This window comes from Conger conger, chromosome 8, assembly GCF_963514075.1.
Source record: "Conger conger chromosome 8, fConCon1.1, whole genome shotgun sequence".
NCBI classification, from domain to species: Eukaryota; Metazoa; Chordata; class Actinopteri; order Anguilliformes; family Congridae; genus Conger; species Conger conger.
In genome coordinates, this window is record NC_083767.1 from 12,215,922 (window position 1) to 12,236,010 (window position 20,089).

The 20,089-nt window shown below is 40.8% G+C and overlaps 2 protein-coding genes and 1 long non-coding RNA gene across 3 annotated transcripts; 1 reads left to right on the plus strand and 2 right to left on the minus strand.

Moving 5' to 3' along the window:
* Window positions 1–271: 271 nt before the first annotated feature.
* Window positions 272–7,557, minus strand: LOC133135792 (caspase-6-like). Its single transcript, XM_061253072.1, has 8 exons — window positions 7,480–7,557; window positions 6,335–6,376; window positions 5,823–5,865; window positions 5,313–5,462; window positions 4,693–4,769; window positions 4,147–4,322; window positions 3,426–3,588; window positions 272–2,809 (listed from the first exon to the last, which is right to left on the minus strand). The coding sequence occupies exons 1-8, from the start codon at window positions 7,505–7,507 to the stop codon at window positions 2,571–2,573; spliced, it is 918 nt and encodes a 305-aa protein (XP_061109056.1). The 5' UTR covers window positions 7,508–7,557; the 3' UTR covers window positions 272–2,570.
* On the plus strand, window positions 6,060–9,275 carry LOC133135793 (uncharacterized). Its single transcript, XR_009709438.1, has 2 exons — window positions 6,060–7,625; window positions 9,030–9,275. It is a non-coding gene; the product is annotated as an uncharacterized LOC133135793 (long non-coding RNA).
* Window positions 9,276–9,986: 711 nt separating this feature from the next.
* Window positions 9,987–19,753, minus strand: cfi (complement factor I). The gene is made up of 17 exons (XM_061251913.1): window positions 19,547–19,753; window positions 17,561–17,861; window positions 17,301–17,445; window positions 16,729–16,919; window positions 16,372–16,482; window positions 15,602–15,703; window positions 15,105–15,473; window positions 14,851–14,995; window positions 14,226–14,407; window positions 13,972–14,082; window positions 13,180–13,281; window positions 12,924–12,965; window positions 12,630–12,763; window positions 11,532–11,635; window positions 10,868–11,148; window positions 10,591–10,692; window positions 9,987–10,467 (listed from the first exon to the last, which is right to left on the minus strand). Exons 1-17 carry the CDS (start codon window positions 19,604–19,606, stop codon window positions 10,250–10,252), a joined length of 2,700 nt encoding a protein of 899 aa, XP_061107897.1. The 5' UTR covers window positions 19,607–19,753; the 3' UTR covers window positions 9,987–10,249.
* Window positions 19,754–20,089: the final 336 nt, after the last annotated feature.

The following is a 20,089-nucleotide window of genomic DNA, read 5'->3' on the forward strand; positions in this document are numbered from 1 at the left end:
GAGCAAAAGTAAATTAAGTATTGGATAATGCTGCAGGATCAGCCAAGCATGAAGAGGCATGTGTGCAAGGGGATGAGTGTGACTGCAGATGTGTTTAAAACTGCAGAAAATGAGCAGTTTTCCATACAGTTCCTGTAAAGAGTTGAGGAACTGTCAGTACAGTGCGGAATGAATACGTCATATGTATGAGGGTAAAGGTCATGTCAACAGGAAATAGGAATCACGCTGGACATTACCCGTACCTGTACATCAAATATGAAAGTGAAGCAAATGACATCATTTTCTTTTTATTGCACATCTTACAGATTATTAAACAGACAGCATTACATAGTGAGTCTTATGACATAAAAAATCTGAAACCAACCAAGTGTTCTCGCTTATAAGGGAGAAAAAAAAAAAAGAAAAAAAAATACAAAATCGTATCAATAGAAATCCCATCCCCCAACAGTACAAAAATATAGTACAAAGACATGCATATTAATCAGCTAATTTGTAGTCCTTTAAAAAATTTTTAAAAAAACCTGAATCATGTTTTATTTTCAATGAAACCCACCATTCAATAGCCAGTTATGACAGTCAATAAATCACCAAGTATTTAATTTCTGCTACAGTCACTGTCAGTTTATCATCTTTAATAGAATGTGGTAAAGTCGGTCACTAAGTGAAACAACTTCCACACGCTCCGAGACCTCTTCTGTGTGCCAATTGCAATCCATATACTGACAAAACTGACTGTCACTGTCTTGGCCCTCACCTACTATGAGCGATATGTGAAGTAAAAGGTTTTAAACAGGCTTTCACAAAACTATTGTACACAACACAACTTTAGTCATGCCACCTGTAATGTGGAATGTTACATGGAATGTGAAAGAGTGAGAGGTGACAAAACAAAAACAGAAAGATTAGCATCATGCTGTTTATAGCAAGTGATCTGCTTAATTGCTTAGTTTAGATGATTATCGGACGCTGGTAGAGAGATAGCTACAATATAGGTAGATACACGGGTTATATTTTTGATTTCATACTTTGAGCCAATTTGCATAATTAAATTATGCTATCCTCAGCACTATATAGTTTGGCCTTCATTTCAGACTTGCTTGTTACAGGACACCAGATAAGCATTAAAATTGACAAATGTAATGAGTATTTCATTTTTTTACATGTAAAATCTATTTAGACTTCAAGTAAAAATTTGGTTAAAATGCTATTTTGGTTTAGGTGACAGGTGATGCACGAGGATTCCAGCATTCTAATTAAATCAAATAGTTTGCAGTACTACAAATCAAACTCTCCATCGCTTAGTTAAAGGTACAATAGGTAAGATTTGTGTTGTAACAATGTTTTAAGACCATTGTAAATCCCTTCCTATCATTGAAAAAGGCTCACTGACATGTTGACTCAACATCTGGCTGTGTTTATAGTCCTTAAATTCAGGTTTCAAAGTGTACATTTGTCAGGCCGTCACTGTATCAAAACATTGTACAGCTGTACAACAATTAAAGAGTTAATTGGTTGAAAATAGGTTCTAAATGCTACAGCCAATGGCATGGGAGCTTGTTCTGATTGTTCGTGTAGCTGCCCAAACGGCACTCCAGACAAGCGATCACTGAAACTGTATACTGCTACTTATTATCCAAGTGAAAACTACAAATCTAGTTATAAAACAATAACAGTTTGTTATCGGTAGCAACAAACAAATTAGCTGTAGTTAGACTGATGAATTTACAAATATCCCAAAATAATTTACAAATATAAATATATTTAATACGAACATAGTAGCGACTGCACAGGCGTTGTACTTCAGGTGAATATTTGTAAATTTGGGAAGCTGCCTGGCAATAGCTAATTTTCTTGTTACTGATAGCGAACTGGTATTGTTTTTGAACTAGATAAGCTGTAACTTACGGTTTGAGAAAGGTTGCTAAACACAGATGTTGAACACGTAAAGAGATAAAAGGAAAGTGTAGCTGCCCAAATTACACTCTAGACAAGCGATCGCTGAAACTGTATGCTATTGGTTATTATCCAAGTGAAGAAAACATAACTAGTTATAAAATGTTGTTGTGGTTTGAGGTTGTTGTTGTTGTTGCAATTCTTCTCTTGACTGTTGGTAGAAATTACCTATCGTACCTTTAATGTCCACACCAAGAAAACAGGCAATGGAAAAATTCCAAATGTGCGCTACCAATCAGAAGATTAAATCAAGGATCCATTTCTAAAAGCACAGATTAAGACAAGTTCCTCTTGTGAATTTGACAGGGGCATAATATCCAATATGGCAATTCCCTTTTTCATGAAACAATGACTACATAAAAGCCCAAGAGGAAATTTAATTTCAGATAAATTGAAAGCATGAGAGCTTTCAAACACTCTCATTTCCCCCCAATACAGTCTTCCAGAAGGTTCTCTGGAATGACACTATTGCTTCTAAACAAACCACCACCATAGATTCATACAATTCAGATTTTCTCCCAATTATATGTGCACCTTAAGACAAAAAAACCTGAGGATTTCTAAAACGTATTTTCTTAGTTTCTCTCATACTTGAATAATCAGTGGGGTGACAGATGTCAGACTTCCTTGGCCCTGAAGTACAGTTTCTTGGTGAGCATCGAGGAAAAGCAGGGCACCTGCTTTTTGCCAATGGCGTTTGGGTCAGAGGAACGTCCTACCTTCCGCATCGACACCTTCCTGTTCACCACCGTCAGCAGTTCAGTTAACTCCAGCTTTTCTCCAAACTTCTGCAAAAGCTGACAAAGGTCCTGGATGTACCACGAGCCATTGATCGTCTCCCTGTGAGAGTAGTACCCTAGTGGGAAAAGAGAGAATGCAAGTCTCACTGCCGACATCATTTATCAGTGAAACAATTTTGTTTATGGCGGATTCTGTGAACACTAAACGGATGTTATAATCCCTGGTGCACAACTATGTGCAATACTCAATGTTCAGCCATTAAAATGTAAATTCTTTGTACTGCTGAACTGACTGACACAAAAAGGCTTTACCTGGTATGACATCATTACATATATAATGCATACTTAAAGCAGACTTACCAGGGGATTTGGTTTGTTTACAATGAAGTAACTTCCAAGGAAACGTCATTTTGATATGAAATCTAATATTAGCCTCTTGACAACACAGGAAAACAATTCAACAGAAAACAATTCACCTTGACCTTCGTTGCAGTTATAGAACCCCATCCAAATAAAACCCGATAAACAAACTTTGTCTTTGAGAAAGGGGACGCCTTCCTATGTGTCATTTGTAAATCATCAATCACCCATTTCAGATTCCATGTCTAACCTCCAGAACAGGGAGCAGAAATTACAGTAGCCCAACCAACTAATCTTCTAACTTCACAAATATTTTCCCTAATTTTGTGTGTGGCTTTTCTGTGTCAGGGTAGAAAGCTCCTCACGGCTCACCTTCTGCCACTGAGTAGCACATGAGGAAGTCTGCTCCAGCAGGCAAGGTGTGGACCACGCCCGCGTCGACCACAACCTCGTTAGTCTTCACCTCGTTATCCACCTCGTTATCCACCACGTCCATGGGAGTGACTGGAACGTCATGCACTTCACCACGGCAGGCCTGTTAAAGAAATGCAGGGGTTTACGATGGCCGGATCTACTATAATATAACCACACTGTGGCGTAAGTTCAAGGTCAGATCTCTGTAAACAAAATGAAACATAACATGGCAACATTTTTCTAAGCAACCTGTCTGGCTGCTATGAGTTGGCTATAAGGCACCAAGCTCCCTACTGCACATGGTTAACTGAGCTCTCTTTCCATAACTCCAACAACTCCAATGCAGACTAATCAAATCTACAACAGGTTTCTGCATACTGCAACGAACGTGTGGCACACAGTTTCGTACAGAATGTTTTATATGCATGACTGTTTGTTACCATGCCTACTGATAGTGGCTGAGATCATGTTTCCTCATAGGACTGTCAAGACATGGAAAACGCACAAACAGGGCCATCTTTACAACTGCAGTCAACCAATAGAGTCGAGTGCGTTTTTCCAGCCAGTGTCATCAAACAGAAGCTTTACAAACCAGACGCCCAAGTATGACTGCTTCAGGTTGAACAAGAGCCAAATAAGCGTGGGCCAAAACAAGTTTAACAGCATTAGCGGCGGTCACCTGGAAAATGAAGATTTTGGGCTTGCCCACCAGACTCCTGCATTTGTCCCCCTTGAACAGAGCAGTGATTTCCTGGATGTTGAACTTTCCATCGTAGGCGTAGATCTCATCGCACAGCCCGTGGCTCAGGAACACACAGACGAAGCAGTCCGCGTCAGTGTGATCGCTGTTCGCAGCTGAAAAGCACAGTGTCATATCAGGAATAGAGAGAGCAACTCATAAAGAGTGCTCATTTTTGCGAAGCTGTACACCACACATGCATGCAAGGGCAGTGAGGGCCCGAGCAGGTTACCGCGACAACGCTCCCTGATGACGTAACCCTCAATTCTAAAGAAAGTCATTGCCCTAGGCTAGGGACAAGTTTGCCTTTAGCTGACTGGTAACATGTTCATCTACCAAATCTTTGGATGAGTGAGAGGCTGGGGTTCAAATCCCGCAAAATGTCTAACTCGTTACACATGCGCACACACACCATTATATAATAATATACACATTTACACAAACAGAACAGACCCAAGAAAAATGATGTAAAACAAATCTGTTTACCTTCGGTGATTACATTAACAACATCAGCCACTTTGAGATTATCGTGCACCTTGACGTCAAATTTCAGGTCCTCCAACCTGATGCATGAAAAACACAAATTTACATTCTTTGAACTTTTTTTTGTTGTTGCACCTTAATTCACACTGTTAGTCCCTTAATTAAGCCATGTTTAACTGGCATTCCATTTCATTTCATTATAGACATTTAGCGATGTACACTAAAGTGCAAATCATAACCAGGGACAAGTGTGCGGAAAAGCCTAGAGGGAAGTATGGTTCCAAGCGCTAGTGATCACATCAAACTTGAACCCCTGCAGAATAATCAGATATCAGTGCAAGAAGCAATACCACAGGTGGCAGCTAGAACCGCACAAATAGTAAAATAAATAAATGAAAGTGCTACACAAGAGCAACAGTTAACAGCAAATAACAGCAATGAGAAACAGGGCCATTGTCCAATCCCCAATCAGCACTGCAGGCCATCAAGCAACATGGCAGTTACACACGTTAAAAAGCAATCAGTAATCAATTTGCGCACTGCACTGATGTGTCCTCAAGGCCTGTGACTTTTGCTCAGTGTACATCAAAATGAGATTTATTGGCAGATGGATGGAGCTATACCTCTTCATGAGATTCCACCTATCAGCATTGGTGCCATGACGCTCAGGCATGCATAGTTGCCAAAAGAACCGCTCCTGGTTGAAGATCAGAGCCAAGCCGCGTCTCTTGTGATTCATGGTGTACTCCGCTGCGGGGTCCAGGTCGTCGCGTCTGAGAAAACGAGGCAGACATCCCATTTTCCTCCTCCAGTGTTGTTTCTAACCACTAACCACTAAGACTGTGGTTACAGCACACGAGACCCAATGGGTCAGGTCACAAAGATTTGAAATGTGTTTTTGATAAAGGGCATACACAGATTTACTAAAATGCACTTCTACAGTGTTATACCAGTACTTTTGCACAAACTCAGACAGAAGCTATTGAGATTTTTCTATGCCAATTATAATTTTAGTATAAATACAATTGCAATTGCTTGCTGTACCTAGGAGGCCAACATCAAGTCATATAGTGTATGCAAGTTCCAAAGGGGACAATGAGACAATGGAAAAAGGAAAATGAAAAAACACTTACCCTCCAAAAATGGCATCTACTTCTGTAATATTTTTCCTCCTGGCTAAAATGAAATATTTATATTTGTAAGGATAAACAAAATCTACATTATTTGAAGCTATCTAAATTATTAAACGAGTGAAGTGACGTGATATGCTAATATATTTAAACATTTAAAGTGAAAGCAACTGGGGAATTCCTGTCCAAGTTCAGCGTTACACGTCAGGGTAAACCTGACCGTATTAGGCGGTTACACAGGAAAAACCACAACACGCTCATATTTTTACTGAAGATTATCGGGGAATTTCTGATGTTAGAGAAGAGTAGCAAGGAAAACAGCGCGTATAACGTATACCTCGCCGGACGGTGCGTGTGGTTGTTGATTTGAGGAAAAGAGATTAAAAGCGGTTTTTTGTTTTACTGTGACAATCAAATACATTATAGCCTAATGAAAGACACACAGGCCTGTGTTTACACGTCATTCACAATCGTTCTGCAATGCGTTTTTGGGTCAAAGAAGATTCAAGTCTTACCTGTTGTCTGATCCGAGGGTTCACTATCTTGTTCAACTCTCCCTGTAAGAATTAAGATACAACTGATTTATATTCACTTAAACAGCGAAATGAAAATGAAAGACTTGTTGCAAATGGATATAGCTATAGCTACACGGCATCACGTGGCTTCAGCTACTTTTAAATATTTTTATTTGTTGTGGTTGTATACAATTCATGGGCAAACTTCATTCGTTTTTTTCCTTAACATAGGCTAACCGTATAACTGTTCTGGTAATGACAGATGGCTCGATACGGGAAATCACAAACAATTAACCTCAACGATGTTCCAATGGACCCGATTCCTTCTTCAGGTATTAACGAAGCCCGTTTAATTCTTACAACTACGTGGTTTCAAAGTTACAATTGTAGGACAACGAGGCTACTGAATTGCATTTCCCATTTCCGCTTCACTTACTTCCAGACGTGCTCTAGGTGGTATGCTTAAAAACAACTGTCGTTTCATTCTCATATTGGAGTAGGCGAGATTCAACATGCACTTGTGCAAAGCTATGCCAGTATCAATTTTTGGCTATTCCAGTAAAATAGACGGTAGCTAGATGCCATCCACAATGGGCTTTGGCTTAATAGCAGCCATCGAGGGTATGCCTTCTCCATGGGCGAGGGAATCCAACGTAAAGACAGCTAACGTTAACGTATGCGACAGTCGTTACGATACGGGTTTGAACGTGAAAGCATCGCATTCACGAGTCCTTGAAACAAACGTATTGAACTACTTGGATGATCCACGGATTAACATCTTGAGTTTATCTAAAAAACAATTCCGTTTCTAGTCCGATGTTGTCTTTTGCTCCCGCAAAGGAGCAGTCTGGTATTCCTCAGCCTATACCTGACAGTTTAATTTGGTTTCTTGGTAATTTGAATGTTATAACATAGCCTAGAGGTAACTCAGCTAACAGTTAGTCAAATGTACTTCGAAAGCGCTCATTTTAGACGACGGATCAAACGCCGTGAACGATCGCCAAGCAACGCTGCTATTGAACCAACCAGAATCTTTTTTTTTTTTTTTTTCAAGAACATGGGAAAGGTGCAAGGAGAAATCCCGAAATTAGAAGAGAAATACGACGGTAGACTAAGAAACAATCGTGCTCAATCGAACTATTTACCCTGAACGTCACCTCCTGAGGTTGCCATTGGAGTTCCGCACCACGTAAGGCTTCTGATACAATGAAGCTAGTTGACTGTGGCCCTGCCAACTTGAACAAAACGAAAGGTTTAAAAAATAACGCCCCATTAGCGCAATTGGCTTAGGGTGAGTACACGAAACGCCACTCAAGCGGTGGTTCAATAATATTTCACTTCCGCATGCAAATGTAAAACCCTTAAAGTTGTCTTGTGTTATATCCAAATGTTCACTATATAAAAAAACAGTTGCTCTCTGTAAAGGCATAATTTGCTTGTCTTCGACACCCTTAATAATACATTCATTCATTAATGTATTTTGCTTTGTCATTATACGATACGAAAAAGAAGATATGAGTTTGAGATTAGTTTAGAAATTGAAGCTTCAAGGGATTGCATCCATGATCACTCCTTTGGACCACTATAGCCTACCAAATGTGAATTGGAATCCAAATTCTGTGCGAAGTGACAGTCCATTTTCATTGAACAACTGACTCACCAATATAATGCTATTTGTAAACTCATCTCAAACTCATATCTTCTATTTCAGAGATGCCATCTCCATCCCCTATGCTATTCATTTTTGGATTAGCTTTGCAAATGGATGTATTTGGAAAAATGATTGGAATTTACCATATAAGTAGTACTTTTGACAAATGAAGTAAGAGAGCAAATGGTTATTTTGTTTGGTTGATAAAGGATATCAATGTCAATTGTTAATTCTGCAATGAATACCCTGAAAGACTTGTTTTGGTACTGTGCCCACAGAAACAGCTGAGCAGCCAATTGTCCAGTTACTTACGCTCCCCTAAAATTGGAGGACTATGTGTCACGTTTCCTGTTTGTCATGTCATGTTTTATGTTTAGTTATTGTCTTGGTTATGTTATTGTCATGTCACGTATTATGTTAGTCTAGTCTCACCACGTTTTTATGTTTCATGTCATGTTATGTTTCATGTTTAGTTGTTGTTACGATTTAATTGTTAGTCTTGCCATGTCATGTTATTTAGTTTATTGTCATATTTCGCAAACTTGTTATGTCACAATTTATGTTTCATGTTACGTTGTACTGGTCATTGATTAGCATACACTTTTTCATGTCTTTCTGCAAATCTTGCATTCCTGCTTTCTCTCTCTCCCTTTCTGTCACTCACATCCTAATTGCTTCAATTTCCCTTGTCTACTTACTAATCTACTAATGCTAGATCAGGATTGGGTAATACTAACGATTACTAATTACCTTGTTAACTTGTCAATCTTCCACACCTGATTTCCATTCTCTTGCTGCTCTCAAGCTAATTGTCTACACCTGTCTTCACCTGCATATAAAGCTCAGTTTCATGTCTTGTCTTTGTGAAATGGTTGCTTTCTGTTCGTCAGTGCATTGTTTGAGTGGTTTTGGCAAGCCATTGTCTGCCCATTCTGAGCCAAGCCTGTTTATTGACCAAAGATTATTGACTTCTGTTTTGTTGACCATTGCCTGCCTGTACCATGACTTTGCCTGCTGTTTCTGTACTTTTGCCCCGCGGAGCAGACTTCAGTCTTGACTTGCACCGTCATCGACCCAGAGCCTGCCTACTGCCCGCCTGTACTTCTGCCCCGCTGACAGCTTTCCTGGCTACCGGACTTCTTGCATGGTGTACCGATTACAAGACTGCCTTCTCCCTCGGTACTGCACTTTGGTTTTTTGGCTGGATTTTCTGTGTATGAACATTGCTTGTTTTTTGACCACACTCTCTGGATATTCCCTGAATAAAGCCCTGACGGGACTTTTATACCACTGTTTCGGAGTCGTGCATTTTGGGTCCAACCCCCCACCGCACCCGTCTCACTATGTCTAAAAAAATAAATAAAAATAAAAAATTGTCATATGTCAGTTGTCAAAATTGTCAGTGTCCCAATGCTATAATAGTATTTTTGCATTCATGTATTGCTTTAAAATTACAATAATGTCCTGGGAATATTTGGCCATGGCTAAGGTGCTAATAAGTAAACAGAATACAATGGTTAAATGAAAAATACAAAACAAATTGTTTCACAATCCTTTCATTTCAGTTTTTCAGTGGAGCCAAATGTATAAAATAGAGGTGACAGGTGTAAAAATCACCTGTAGTTAATTTGGAACATATGTGTACTTTTGCCTGTACCAGATAGTTAAAGGTCCAATTGGTCATCTCTTTGGGTGGCATCTACTATCCTCAGTGGAACTGGGTCCGGATAGTGACCTTCGTCTGCATAGTGTATGCTTGAGGAACCAGGTGAAAGTTGGTGGTTGGTTCATCTTCATGGTATTCTCTCCTTTCAAGGCTTGATTCCTACTTTTTACTGCTCTTCTGAGGAAATTGTGTAATACAGGGCAGTAATCCAAAGACTAGGATTGGAAAATAGTTAATTTTCTTTCATTTATATAATGTATGAGATTCAAATTGTGAAATGTTCAATTGGAAATACGCTACAGTCTAAATAATACAAGAAAACCCACACATGTATGTAATAATATAACTTGTATTACTTCCCTTCAGTCTGGAGATGCACTGATAGTTTTTTACAGAAGAAAGACATATATATTTAGGTTATCAATGGAATATACCTAGTCATATTAAATTATCACAGCTGCACAGATAGACTGTGATTAAAGGGTACTGCATGGGGCCAAATTTGACTTTTCAAGGAACTTCATGAACTTCATTCTGGCCACGTGAGCTTCATAGTGGTGAGGCCTCTGGAATTCCATCACATCTTCCCTTTCAGAGACTACACATTGTACTTGCTGATAGTTGACTTGCCAGTGTGTGAGCTAATCCATTCATAGTAATGAGCCACTTTTGTGTAGACGCCTGGATGTCCAGCCATGCCACACCCATCTCCCCAGCTGACGATGCCCCACACATACGACACACCGCTGGCATCTTTGCACACCAGCGGGCCTCCAGAATCACCCTGGCAAGTGTCCACGCTTCCATCCGGCGATCCTAGGAAATAACAGACACCCAGTAAATGCCATTTGACCTGGACTGGATGCTAATGCTACTGATTGGACCTCTTTTATGATGCATTCATATTCATTGAAAAATTAGATAATCCAAATCTTGCACCTGCACACTCCATTCCATCGAAATATTTGGATGCATAAATCCCTGAACAGTTGTCCATTAATTCTATGGTTGCCCATCTAAGATTAAGTGTCTTCTGCTCATCTGTGGAGAAGAGAAAATAAGTAAATATTTTGCAACGCTACAACAGCTAGGAAAATCTGAGACATACAACCATGTGAGCTCTAGCATGTGCATGTTTCTATTATGGTTATTGATGGTGGACCACATATTTTCTATCCATATTCTGAATATTTGAGCGGATGAAACTATTACATACCATCCTGTCGACCCCATCCAGAAATGGTGCATTTGTCTCCAGGCTTAAACTGGTACTCAGACCAGGGGACGCAGGCCGGAGCAACAGCAGGGTTTTCATGGATGCACTTGTCAGTAAATGGTAGTTTGTCCAGTTGCAATAAAGCAATATCATTCTGATAGGTGGTGGGGTTGAACAGGGGATGAATAATGACCTTTTCAACGCGGGAAAAATCGGTGGAATCCTGTTTGCCCAGCTTGCTCCAAAGGGAAAACTTAATTCTGTATGCTTCTGGCTTGGGCCTCCAAAGGGAAACCAAAATGTAAGACTCCACAACAATCAGACACATTTCAGGCATATAAGTCATAAAAATAAGTCATATAAATAGAAAAATCAAACCTTTACAGGTAACCCTAACTTGGAAACAAAGAAGGATTCACATCAGGGCTGCCCAAACCTGTTCCTGGAAATCTACCGTGTTGTAGGTTTTCCACTCCAACCCTACGTTGGCATACCTCATTCAACAGCTAGGAGGTCTCACTGAGCTGCTAAAGAATCAGGTGTGTGAAATTAGGACCGACAGGATGGTAGATTTCCAGGTACAGGGTTGTACAGCCTTGGTTTACTCAGCATCAAAGCCTGAATTATGGCTTTTCTGTTGAGAGGAGTTTGAAAGTGCACATACCGAACACAGTGTGCTGCAGTCAGCACCCAGCAGTCACTGATGTAGGTTCCTCCGCAGTCTATTTTTTCATCCTCCTGAATAGCAACCTGCCAGGGGAACTGGGTCTGAAAAGGACAAGGAAAGGCTCACTCCTTGTGGGATGGGCAAGGGGGCTTCTGCTTCTGGATTTCAGACCAACTCCTTTTAATTAGCCCAATTATTAAATGATTTGCCATTTTCCATGACATAAAAAGCAGCTGAGAAATGTTCTAGTCTAGTTGCATGGTCTAATTTACAGGTGAATCGGTCATGGTGCATATGGGTTAATTAGCTGATTGAGCCAAGGTAATTGGTGGCAGCAAAATCCTGTATACACACCGGCCCTCCAGGACTGGAGTTGCCCATTGTTCTAGAGAAATCCACAGGGATGCAGTACAGCAAAGCTGGGATATCTCTACAACAGGGGTGTCAAACTCCAGTCAGTGCTGCAGGTATTTCTGGTTTCCTTTCAGCAGCCAATGAGACCCTTGGCCTTGAGAACAGGGTGTGTGGACTCTTTCGCCCAGGGGTGACCAATCATTACACAAGCCGATTTCAGGTATAGGTTCCGTCCTCTCTGATTGAAGGTGTGTTAATTAGTGAAATCAGCCGGTGTAGTGATTGGTTGGAATGGAAACCTACATATGCTCGACCCTCCATGGCACATGACTGGACACCCCTGCTTTAGCCAATGAATGATGTAAATCACTTGTGCTAAAAGACCTGCAGACACTGTGGTTCTCCAGAACTGGTGTTTGATACCCCTCTCTATAACAAGTTAACCAGAGATCTGTTCTAGCAAGAACAAAGATAATGAATAAGGCAATTAGTTCTGTATTACTATGGATCTAGTTCATTAAGGTTCTATCATTAAGTTTAAAATAATTACTTTAAAAATGTTTCTTATTTTCTGTTGATTTGAATACAGACAAGTACAGTTTGGTGAGGTCAAAAATGACAAGAAATTAACTTGCCAAACAGTGGTTCAAAATAAAAGATCTGACATTTTAAAGCTGCATTTAATTGTGAATGAAATTTGAGATGAAATGTTGAGGGAAATTAAGAAGATGATGTAGCCACCTTGCCAGCTTCTTCTCCCCCAATAACACGCTTCCTTCTGCTTCCTCTGGTTTGATGAGGCTGAGGCTGAGGCAGCGCATCATTGGCTACCCCACAAACTAATGTCTCCAATTTATCCCGGGCAATTTTAACCTCTGAAATGTGACAAAGAAAATAAATAAATAAACCATACTCTGTAAAACTGTCAAATAAAATGTAAGCAATAATTATTGTGTGTGTGTGTGTGTGTGTGTGTGTGTGTGTGGGTGTGTGTGTGTGTGTGTGTGTGTGTGTGTGTGTGTGCAAAATCATTACGTTGCTTAATAGGTGAAAGGACTTGTCCTCCCTGGTTGGCATCTAAAGAGGAACAAAAGGAAGATTATGACCAAATATTGCCTCTACTGCCAGGTGAGGGTACTACAGTTTTTAAATCATTCCTATTGGAACCATCTTATGTTTTGCCATTAACAGGACAAACAGTTAATAGATCAGATGCATACTGAAATGATTACTTTGTCACATAATAAAAGAGAAAATAGAGGGCTAAAATGGACATCGAGTACCCATTTACCAACTATTTCATCTTCTCCTCCTAAACAGTCAACAATTCCGTCCATCTTAGCATCCTGGGGTATGCAGATATCAGAATTGCAGTGGAATCCACTTCTGCAAGCTATTAATAAACAAATAAAAGAGGTAGGCAGGGTTATATATGTACCAAGTTTTTTCATTGGTATTTTTACAGAACAGCGCTGGTACACATTGAGAACTTTAATGTTGATTCTAATGTGTTCATAAAACAGTGGTTGGGTCGGGATGAATGAAAAGCTTACAGTACACTTACAGCATCCATATATTAATTCCTTCATTTACAAAGTGTACTGAAGGAGAGCCAAACAAGCAGCTAATTTTCCCCTTTGTCCCAGAATTCAGACCTGGGTTAAATACATATGTAATTGTTCAAAAGGTGCAAACCCTGCCTTCTGGAACTCTTTGTCAGCTCAATTGCACTAGGAAAGATCACTCAAACACAGAAAATTATTTGAATCCAAAATATTTATGTAAATTACTGCAGCTCACATTCAACGTTCAGTCTACTTTCATAGTTTTTGTGTGTCTAAAATAGCTTGTTTTGGAGCGTCTGTCTACCCCAGGTGTATACAAATAATATAACCTCCATCCTTGCGATTGTTTCCTAATCCAGTGAGTAAAAGTCAGACTTCTAGAGGGGTGGAAATCTAGGCTGAGAGATGTTTGGACATAAACAGACTGGGTTAAGAGATGCCGTTTTGATGACTTTTTCACAACAAAGTTCACTGAGAGCAGGCTCGCTGAAGAGCAGGGCTGGCCAAAATCCACTTACCTCTACAGCACATCTCATCGCTGTTGTCACCACAGTCATTGAGGCCGTTGCACGTGCTGTTGAGGTCAATGCACTTCTCATTCACACAGCGGAACTCTGAACTGGAGCAGGCTGGAGAGAAATTGATTCTGTGTTAAAGAGTCTCCACATTCCTTGGTCTCTATCTGAGTGCGTAGCGTCAGTGGTTACCAGCACCAATAAAATCACATTTAAACAAAGTGTAGCGAAAGCAAAAAAATGAATTAAAAAAACACCTGTGGTGTCTTCGTAACATATGGCAGTTCCAACCGTGGAGCCTTCCTCAAGTTGTTTTTCGGAACCGGAACTGCATTCAGCCAGGGAATTCTCCAGCCCTGTGCACTGCATGCTAACGCAATGGCTTGGCCACTCCCTCTTGAGATTTGTAATCTGGAGAGTTGTGGCCTCCTTTGCACCCCTGTGAGGGAAACATGATATCTTATTTCCAACAATTCCAAAGATACTGCACACTGCTTTGTCTTGTATACAGTAGATACGTATTCTGCAGCTTAAACTGAATACAAAATGAATGGTGCTCACACTGTTTGGGCAGAATGTTTGTTTAATATCTAGGAATCTCAATAAACACAGCAACAGTGTCTACATTGAGTTGCAGCCCTTAAATATTAGATTACATATCCAAAATACACACACACTGCTGTTGTTACTACTATACCTTAGCAACGCTGTAGATACATTTTTGTCTGCATTATTCCTACTTTTCCAATTATCCTTGTGTTAAAATCATTCACCATATCACAAACTCTTTTACCATGAGGCATAGACTTAGGCAAGTCAAAATGGTGGAAGCAGAACACAGATGTGCAAGGAGCAGCATGAGACTGGACAGTAAAGACCAACCTAGGTTTTTCTGTGTGTCTGCACACAACGTTGGCTGCCAGTATGTTCCAACCCTCCCCACAGATGAGGAAAGTCCCTCTCTCAGGAATCTTCACCTCCACCACACCAACACTGTCCTTTCTCACATTTGTCTTGAACGAGTCACCTACAGCAAATATATGGTGGCAGAGTGGCATTTCTCAGTGGGTGGCTGCTAAAGATGGCATGTCCAAAGCAAGTCAAAGCAGGTGAGCGTGGGAGGGTGGAGTCTTTACCTTTGCAGTCACCGAGGTGCGAAAATGCGGATATCTGTCGGAGGCATTCCAGGGCCTTCACCTGACAGAAGGAGAAGAAGGTCCTTTGGGTGTTGCTGCACACTGACACTTCCTTGGTGCACATGTAAGGCAGCTTACACACGCACTTCTCCCCAATGCATCTCATCCAGGGGGGACAGAAGGCCTTCAGGCAGGACAGGTGGGTGAACCGCTCCTTCAGACATTCCTGTGAGCTCAGGAACGGATCCTGTGGAGGTGGAACTGTGGGAACTGTGGTAACCGTGGGAACCGTGGTAACCGCGGGAACCGTGGAAACCGCGGGAACCGTGGAAACCGCGGGAACCGTGGTAACTGCGGGAACCGTGGAAACTGTGGGAACCATGGAAACCGTCAAAAGGCAGGATCTTACAACCACGATGAACAGGACAAACAGAAGATAGTGACATAATTACTTTATCACTAAATAGATGAGAAAAAAGGGGTAAGTACTCATTTACCAAATACTTCATCCTCTCCTCCTAAACAGTCAGCAGTTCCATCCATCTTAGCATCCTGGGGTATGCAGACATCAGAATTACAGTGGAATCCACTTCTGCAATCTATTAATAAACATATCACAGGTCGTCAGGGTTATACATCAGAAATATTTTCATGTCTTTTTACAAAACAACACTGATACAAGCACTTTAATGCTTTCACAACACAGCAGTTGTAGTCAGATTGAGTGAATAGCTTACATATATGGTGTACATCCATTCATTCTTCTTTTGTGTAATTTTCCCTTTGCTCCTGATTACACAGTTAGTCTACTTTAACAGTTTGTATGTGTCTTAAATGGCTTGCTTTGGAGAAAACAAAAAGCAGCATACCCAGCAGTTCCCTGGTACCAGCATTTGGCTACCCCTGATCGAAAGAAATTGGAAACATGCTGAATATAGCCTCCACCCTCGCAAAGGGGTGGAAATCTATGCTGAGATATATTTTGCGATAAATGGACTCGGTTAAACCAAATATAGCTCAGGTTTTTCCCTGGATATACAGTAGCCTGCATCGTGTAGGCTACTGTCGTGCAGATAACTTTCAACTTCAACAATCTAGCCACGCATTCACCAGAAAGCCTAGATGCCATTTCACCAACATTTCACCAGGAACAGGCTTTCCAAAGAGCAGAGCTGGCTACCTCTAAAGCTCCACATCTCACCCCCTTACCTCTAAAGCTCCACATCCCACCCCCTTCCCTCTAAAGCTCTAGATCCCAGCTGCTTACCTCTACAGCACATCTCATCGCTGTTGTCACCACAGTCATTGAGGCCGTTGCACGTGCTGTTGAGGTCAATGCACTTCTCATTCACACAGCGGAACTCTGAACTGGAGCAGGCTGTAGAGAAATGGATTGTGCGTGAAAGACTCTCCACATGTCATTGTTGGTCTAGATCTCTATGCATAGCTTCAGTTGTTACCAGCACAAATTAAATTACATTTAATCCTTTTAGGTGCAAGATCACAAATATCTTAACTGAACATTGGAATTATAATGTAACAAGCACAACTGATATGTCATTGAAAGCAATGTTCTAGAACACTACATTAGAATACATTTTAAAAAACTATTTAAAAAAAACACCTCTGGTGTCTTGGTAACATGTGGCAGTTGCAACCATGGAGTTTTCCTCCAGTTTTCTTTCAGGACCTGGCTTGCACTCAGCCAAGGAACCCTCTAGCCCTTTGCATAGCATGCTAACACAATTTTCTGGCAAACTTCTGACTTCTTTTTTCAGCTGATTGTACTGGCGAGTCGTGGCCTTCTTCGCACCCCTGTGATGCAAAAATGTTATGTTATTTCTAGCAATTCCAAAGATACTGCATACTGATTTTATCTTCTATAGGTGCCCACACCCACCTAGAAGAATTTGTTGTTTAATAGTGCCCGCTTCTACATGGAGTTGCAGCCCTTGTGAATATGAATATGAAATACAATACCGACATTAAGGTGTGATATCATACCTTAATATATATTTGATATATATACTATATTTACTAGATCATAAATCGCCATGTCACAAACATATCTTGAAAGACACAGTAAAATAAGATTGTGAATGTATTTTACCATGTGACATAGGTTTAGATAAGTCAATATGGTGGAAGCAGAACACAGATGTAGGAGCATCATGAAACTGGACAGTAAAGACCTACTTGGGTTTTTTTGTGTGTCTGCACACAACGTTGGCTGCCTGTATGTTCCACCCCTCCCCACAGATGAGGAAAGTCCCTCTCTCAGGAATCTTCACCTCCACCACACCAAGACTGGCTTTTCTCACGTTTGTCGTGAACGAGTCACCTACAGCAAATATATGGTGGCAGAGTGGCATTTCTCAGTGGGTGGCTGCTAAAGATGGCATGTCCAAAGCAAGTCAAAGCAAAGGTGAGCGTGGGTGGGTGGAGTGCACTCTTACCTTTGCAGTTGTCGCCGAAGTGAGAAAATATGACTATATTTCGGCGGCATTCCTTGGCCTTCAACTCACACATGGATTTGTAGCGCTTCTGTTGGTTGTCGCAAACTGACGCTGCCTTGACACACATGTCATCTCTCTTGCATGTGCAAGTCGTCCCCTGATGACAATACCTCCCGGTGGAACAGGACATCTTCTGGCAGGACAGGTGGGTGAACTGACATTGCTTTGAGCTCAGGAACGGATCTCCTGGGGCTGTATTTACTTGACCACTCTGAAGGATATTTTTATCCGGTGGGCTCTCCTGCACAAGGTACGATTGAGCTGGTAAATGCTAAATGGTTGACATTTATATAGAGCCTTTATCCAATGCGCTGTACAATTGATGCTTCTCATTCACACACACACACACACACACACACACACACTCATACATCAACGGCGATTGGCTGCCATGCAAGGCACCGGTGGACTCGGAGCTCATTGGGGAGCTTATTGGGGGTTAGGTGTCTTGCTCAGGGACTCTTTGACACACCCAGGGCGGGAATCGAACAGGCAACCCTCCGTTGCTCAGGGACTCTTTGACACACCCAGGGCGGGAATCGAACAGGCAACCCTCCGTTGCTCAGGGACTCTTTGACACACCCAGGGCAGGAATCGAACTGGCAACCCTCCGATTGCTCTTACCTACTGAGCTAATGTTGTGCTCACACAATATAACAAAATGGAGAGAACAGGCCATTTCCTTCCTCCAAAGGGTACCTCCTGCCTAGTTTGCCTAAAAGATAAATGGTATCTAGCACCATATCAAGCCTGCTCTTGAAAATCCCCAGTGTTTTTGCTGAGCAGTCCACTTGTCTGAAAGAATGAGAAACAAGGGCAGACTGGTGGAACAGTTCCACGTGCCACAAACCCTGCTTTTCGCTAAACTTAATCTCCACCATTGAGTAAACACAGCAGTTACTGATGAGCCTTGATATCCACAGTAAACATTCTGCTGGGGGTTTTGAATCATGCTTGTTATATTACAGTTCGAGCATATATCCTTCACGGTAATCACGCATCTGTAAACTATTCCACATGGAAAAAAACAGGTGAAATGTATTTTGCAATATGTGTAAATTAATATATTATAAATCAAATAAATATATTTGAGGAGGATCAACATATATTGCCATATATTTGGCAATGTATTTGAAAAGTATGCCAATATACACTCACTGAGCATTTTATTAGGAATACCTACTTATTCATGCGATTATGTAGTCAGCCAATCATGTGGCAACAGTGCAATGCATACAATCATGCAGATACGGGTCAGGAGCTTCAGTTAATCAACCATCAGAATGGGGGAAAACGTCATCAAAATGACTGATTGTGGAATGATTGTTGTTTCACGCACAGTAGTCTCCAGAGTTTGCAGAGAATAGTACGAAAAACAAAAAACATCCAGTGAGTAGCATCTCTGTGGGAAGAAACATTAATAGGTCTGAAGAGAATGGACAGACTAGTCAAAGCTGCCAGGAAGGTGACAGTAACGCAAATAACCACACATTACAACAATGATATGCACAAGAGCATCGCTGAACACACAACGTGTCAAAACTATAAGTAGGCTACAGCAGCAGAAGACTTAATCATTCTAAAAATAAAAATAAAAATAAATATCTAATAAAGTATATTTTTTTGTTCATGACATTGGTGAGATTTAATGACACAATCACAGGACAGGAGGAAATACTGCAACGGCATGAGAATGATTTGTTCATTAACATGAACTGACAAATGAGCCCAAATGCCTGCTTAGATAAACTGAAAAATCTAAACTGACTAAATCCCACTTATAGCAGTGCCTATACACACACACTCATTTCATTTAAATCTTAATTTGTATTGGACAAAGCCAAAAGGTTTTTTTTTATTTTATTTTTTAATGAACAACACACAAAACACCATCCTAGATCGGTCGAGTGCAAGGGAAATATTTACCGCATTTCCACATCCGATGAGCAATGCACTCGAGAGGCAATAAAACACAACCGCCTTCATTGCGAGTCCTTGGTACACTGACACTGGTCTGGAAGCTGCCCGTGTGCAAATGAGCCGTCTGAGATTAATGATTATCTGCAGTCAATACAGGACACTGAAATGCCAGCCAGCAGAGAACCAAACATATGTACTGCTTATCTGAAAAAACAAACCAAAAAAAACATCTGCTTCCCGTAATTTCAACAACTCAGTTTGGAAAAGCTAAAGAGAAACAAATAAGCGGGGGAAGATGACCCGTACCACGCAAACAGCAGGGTGGTGCTGCCTAGCAGAGCCGCGAAAAAAAAGTTCATCCGTTAAATCCAACATCTGCAGGAGGCAGTCGGTACCATTGTTTCTCAATACTTACACAGGAGTTTTAGAAAGAAATAAATAAATGAAAAACAAAGCTTTTTTTTTTTGATTAAGCTTAGTCATGGACTAAATTTTGTGGAGAACCTCCATTCAAAATTGGCTAGGACTAGTCTTAATCTGTCTGCGAAA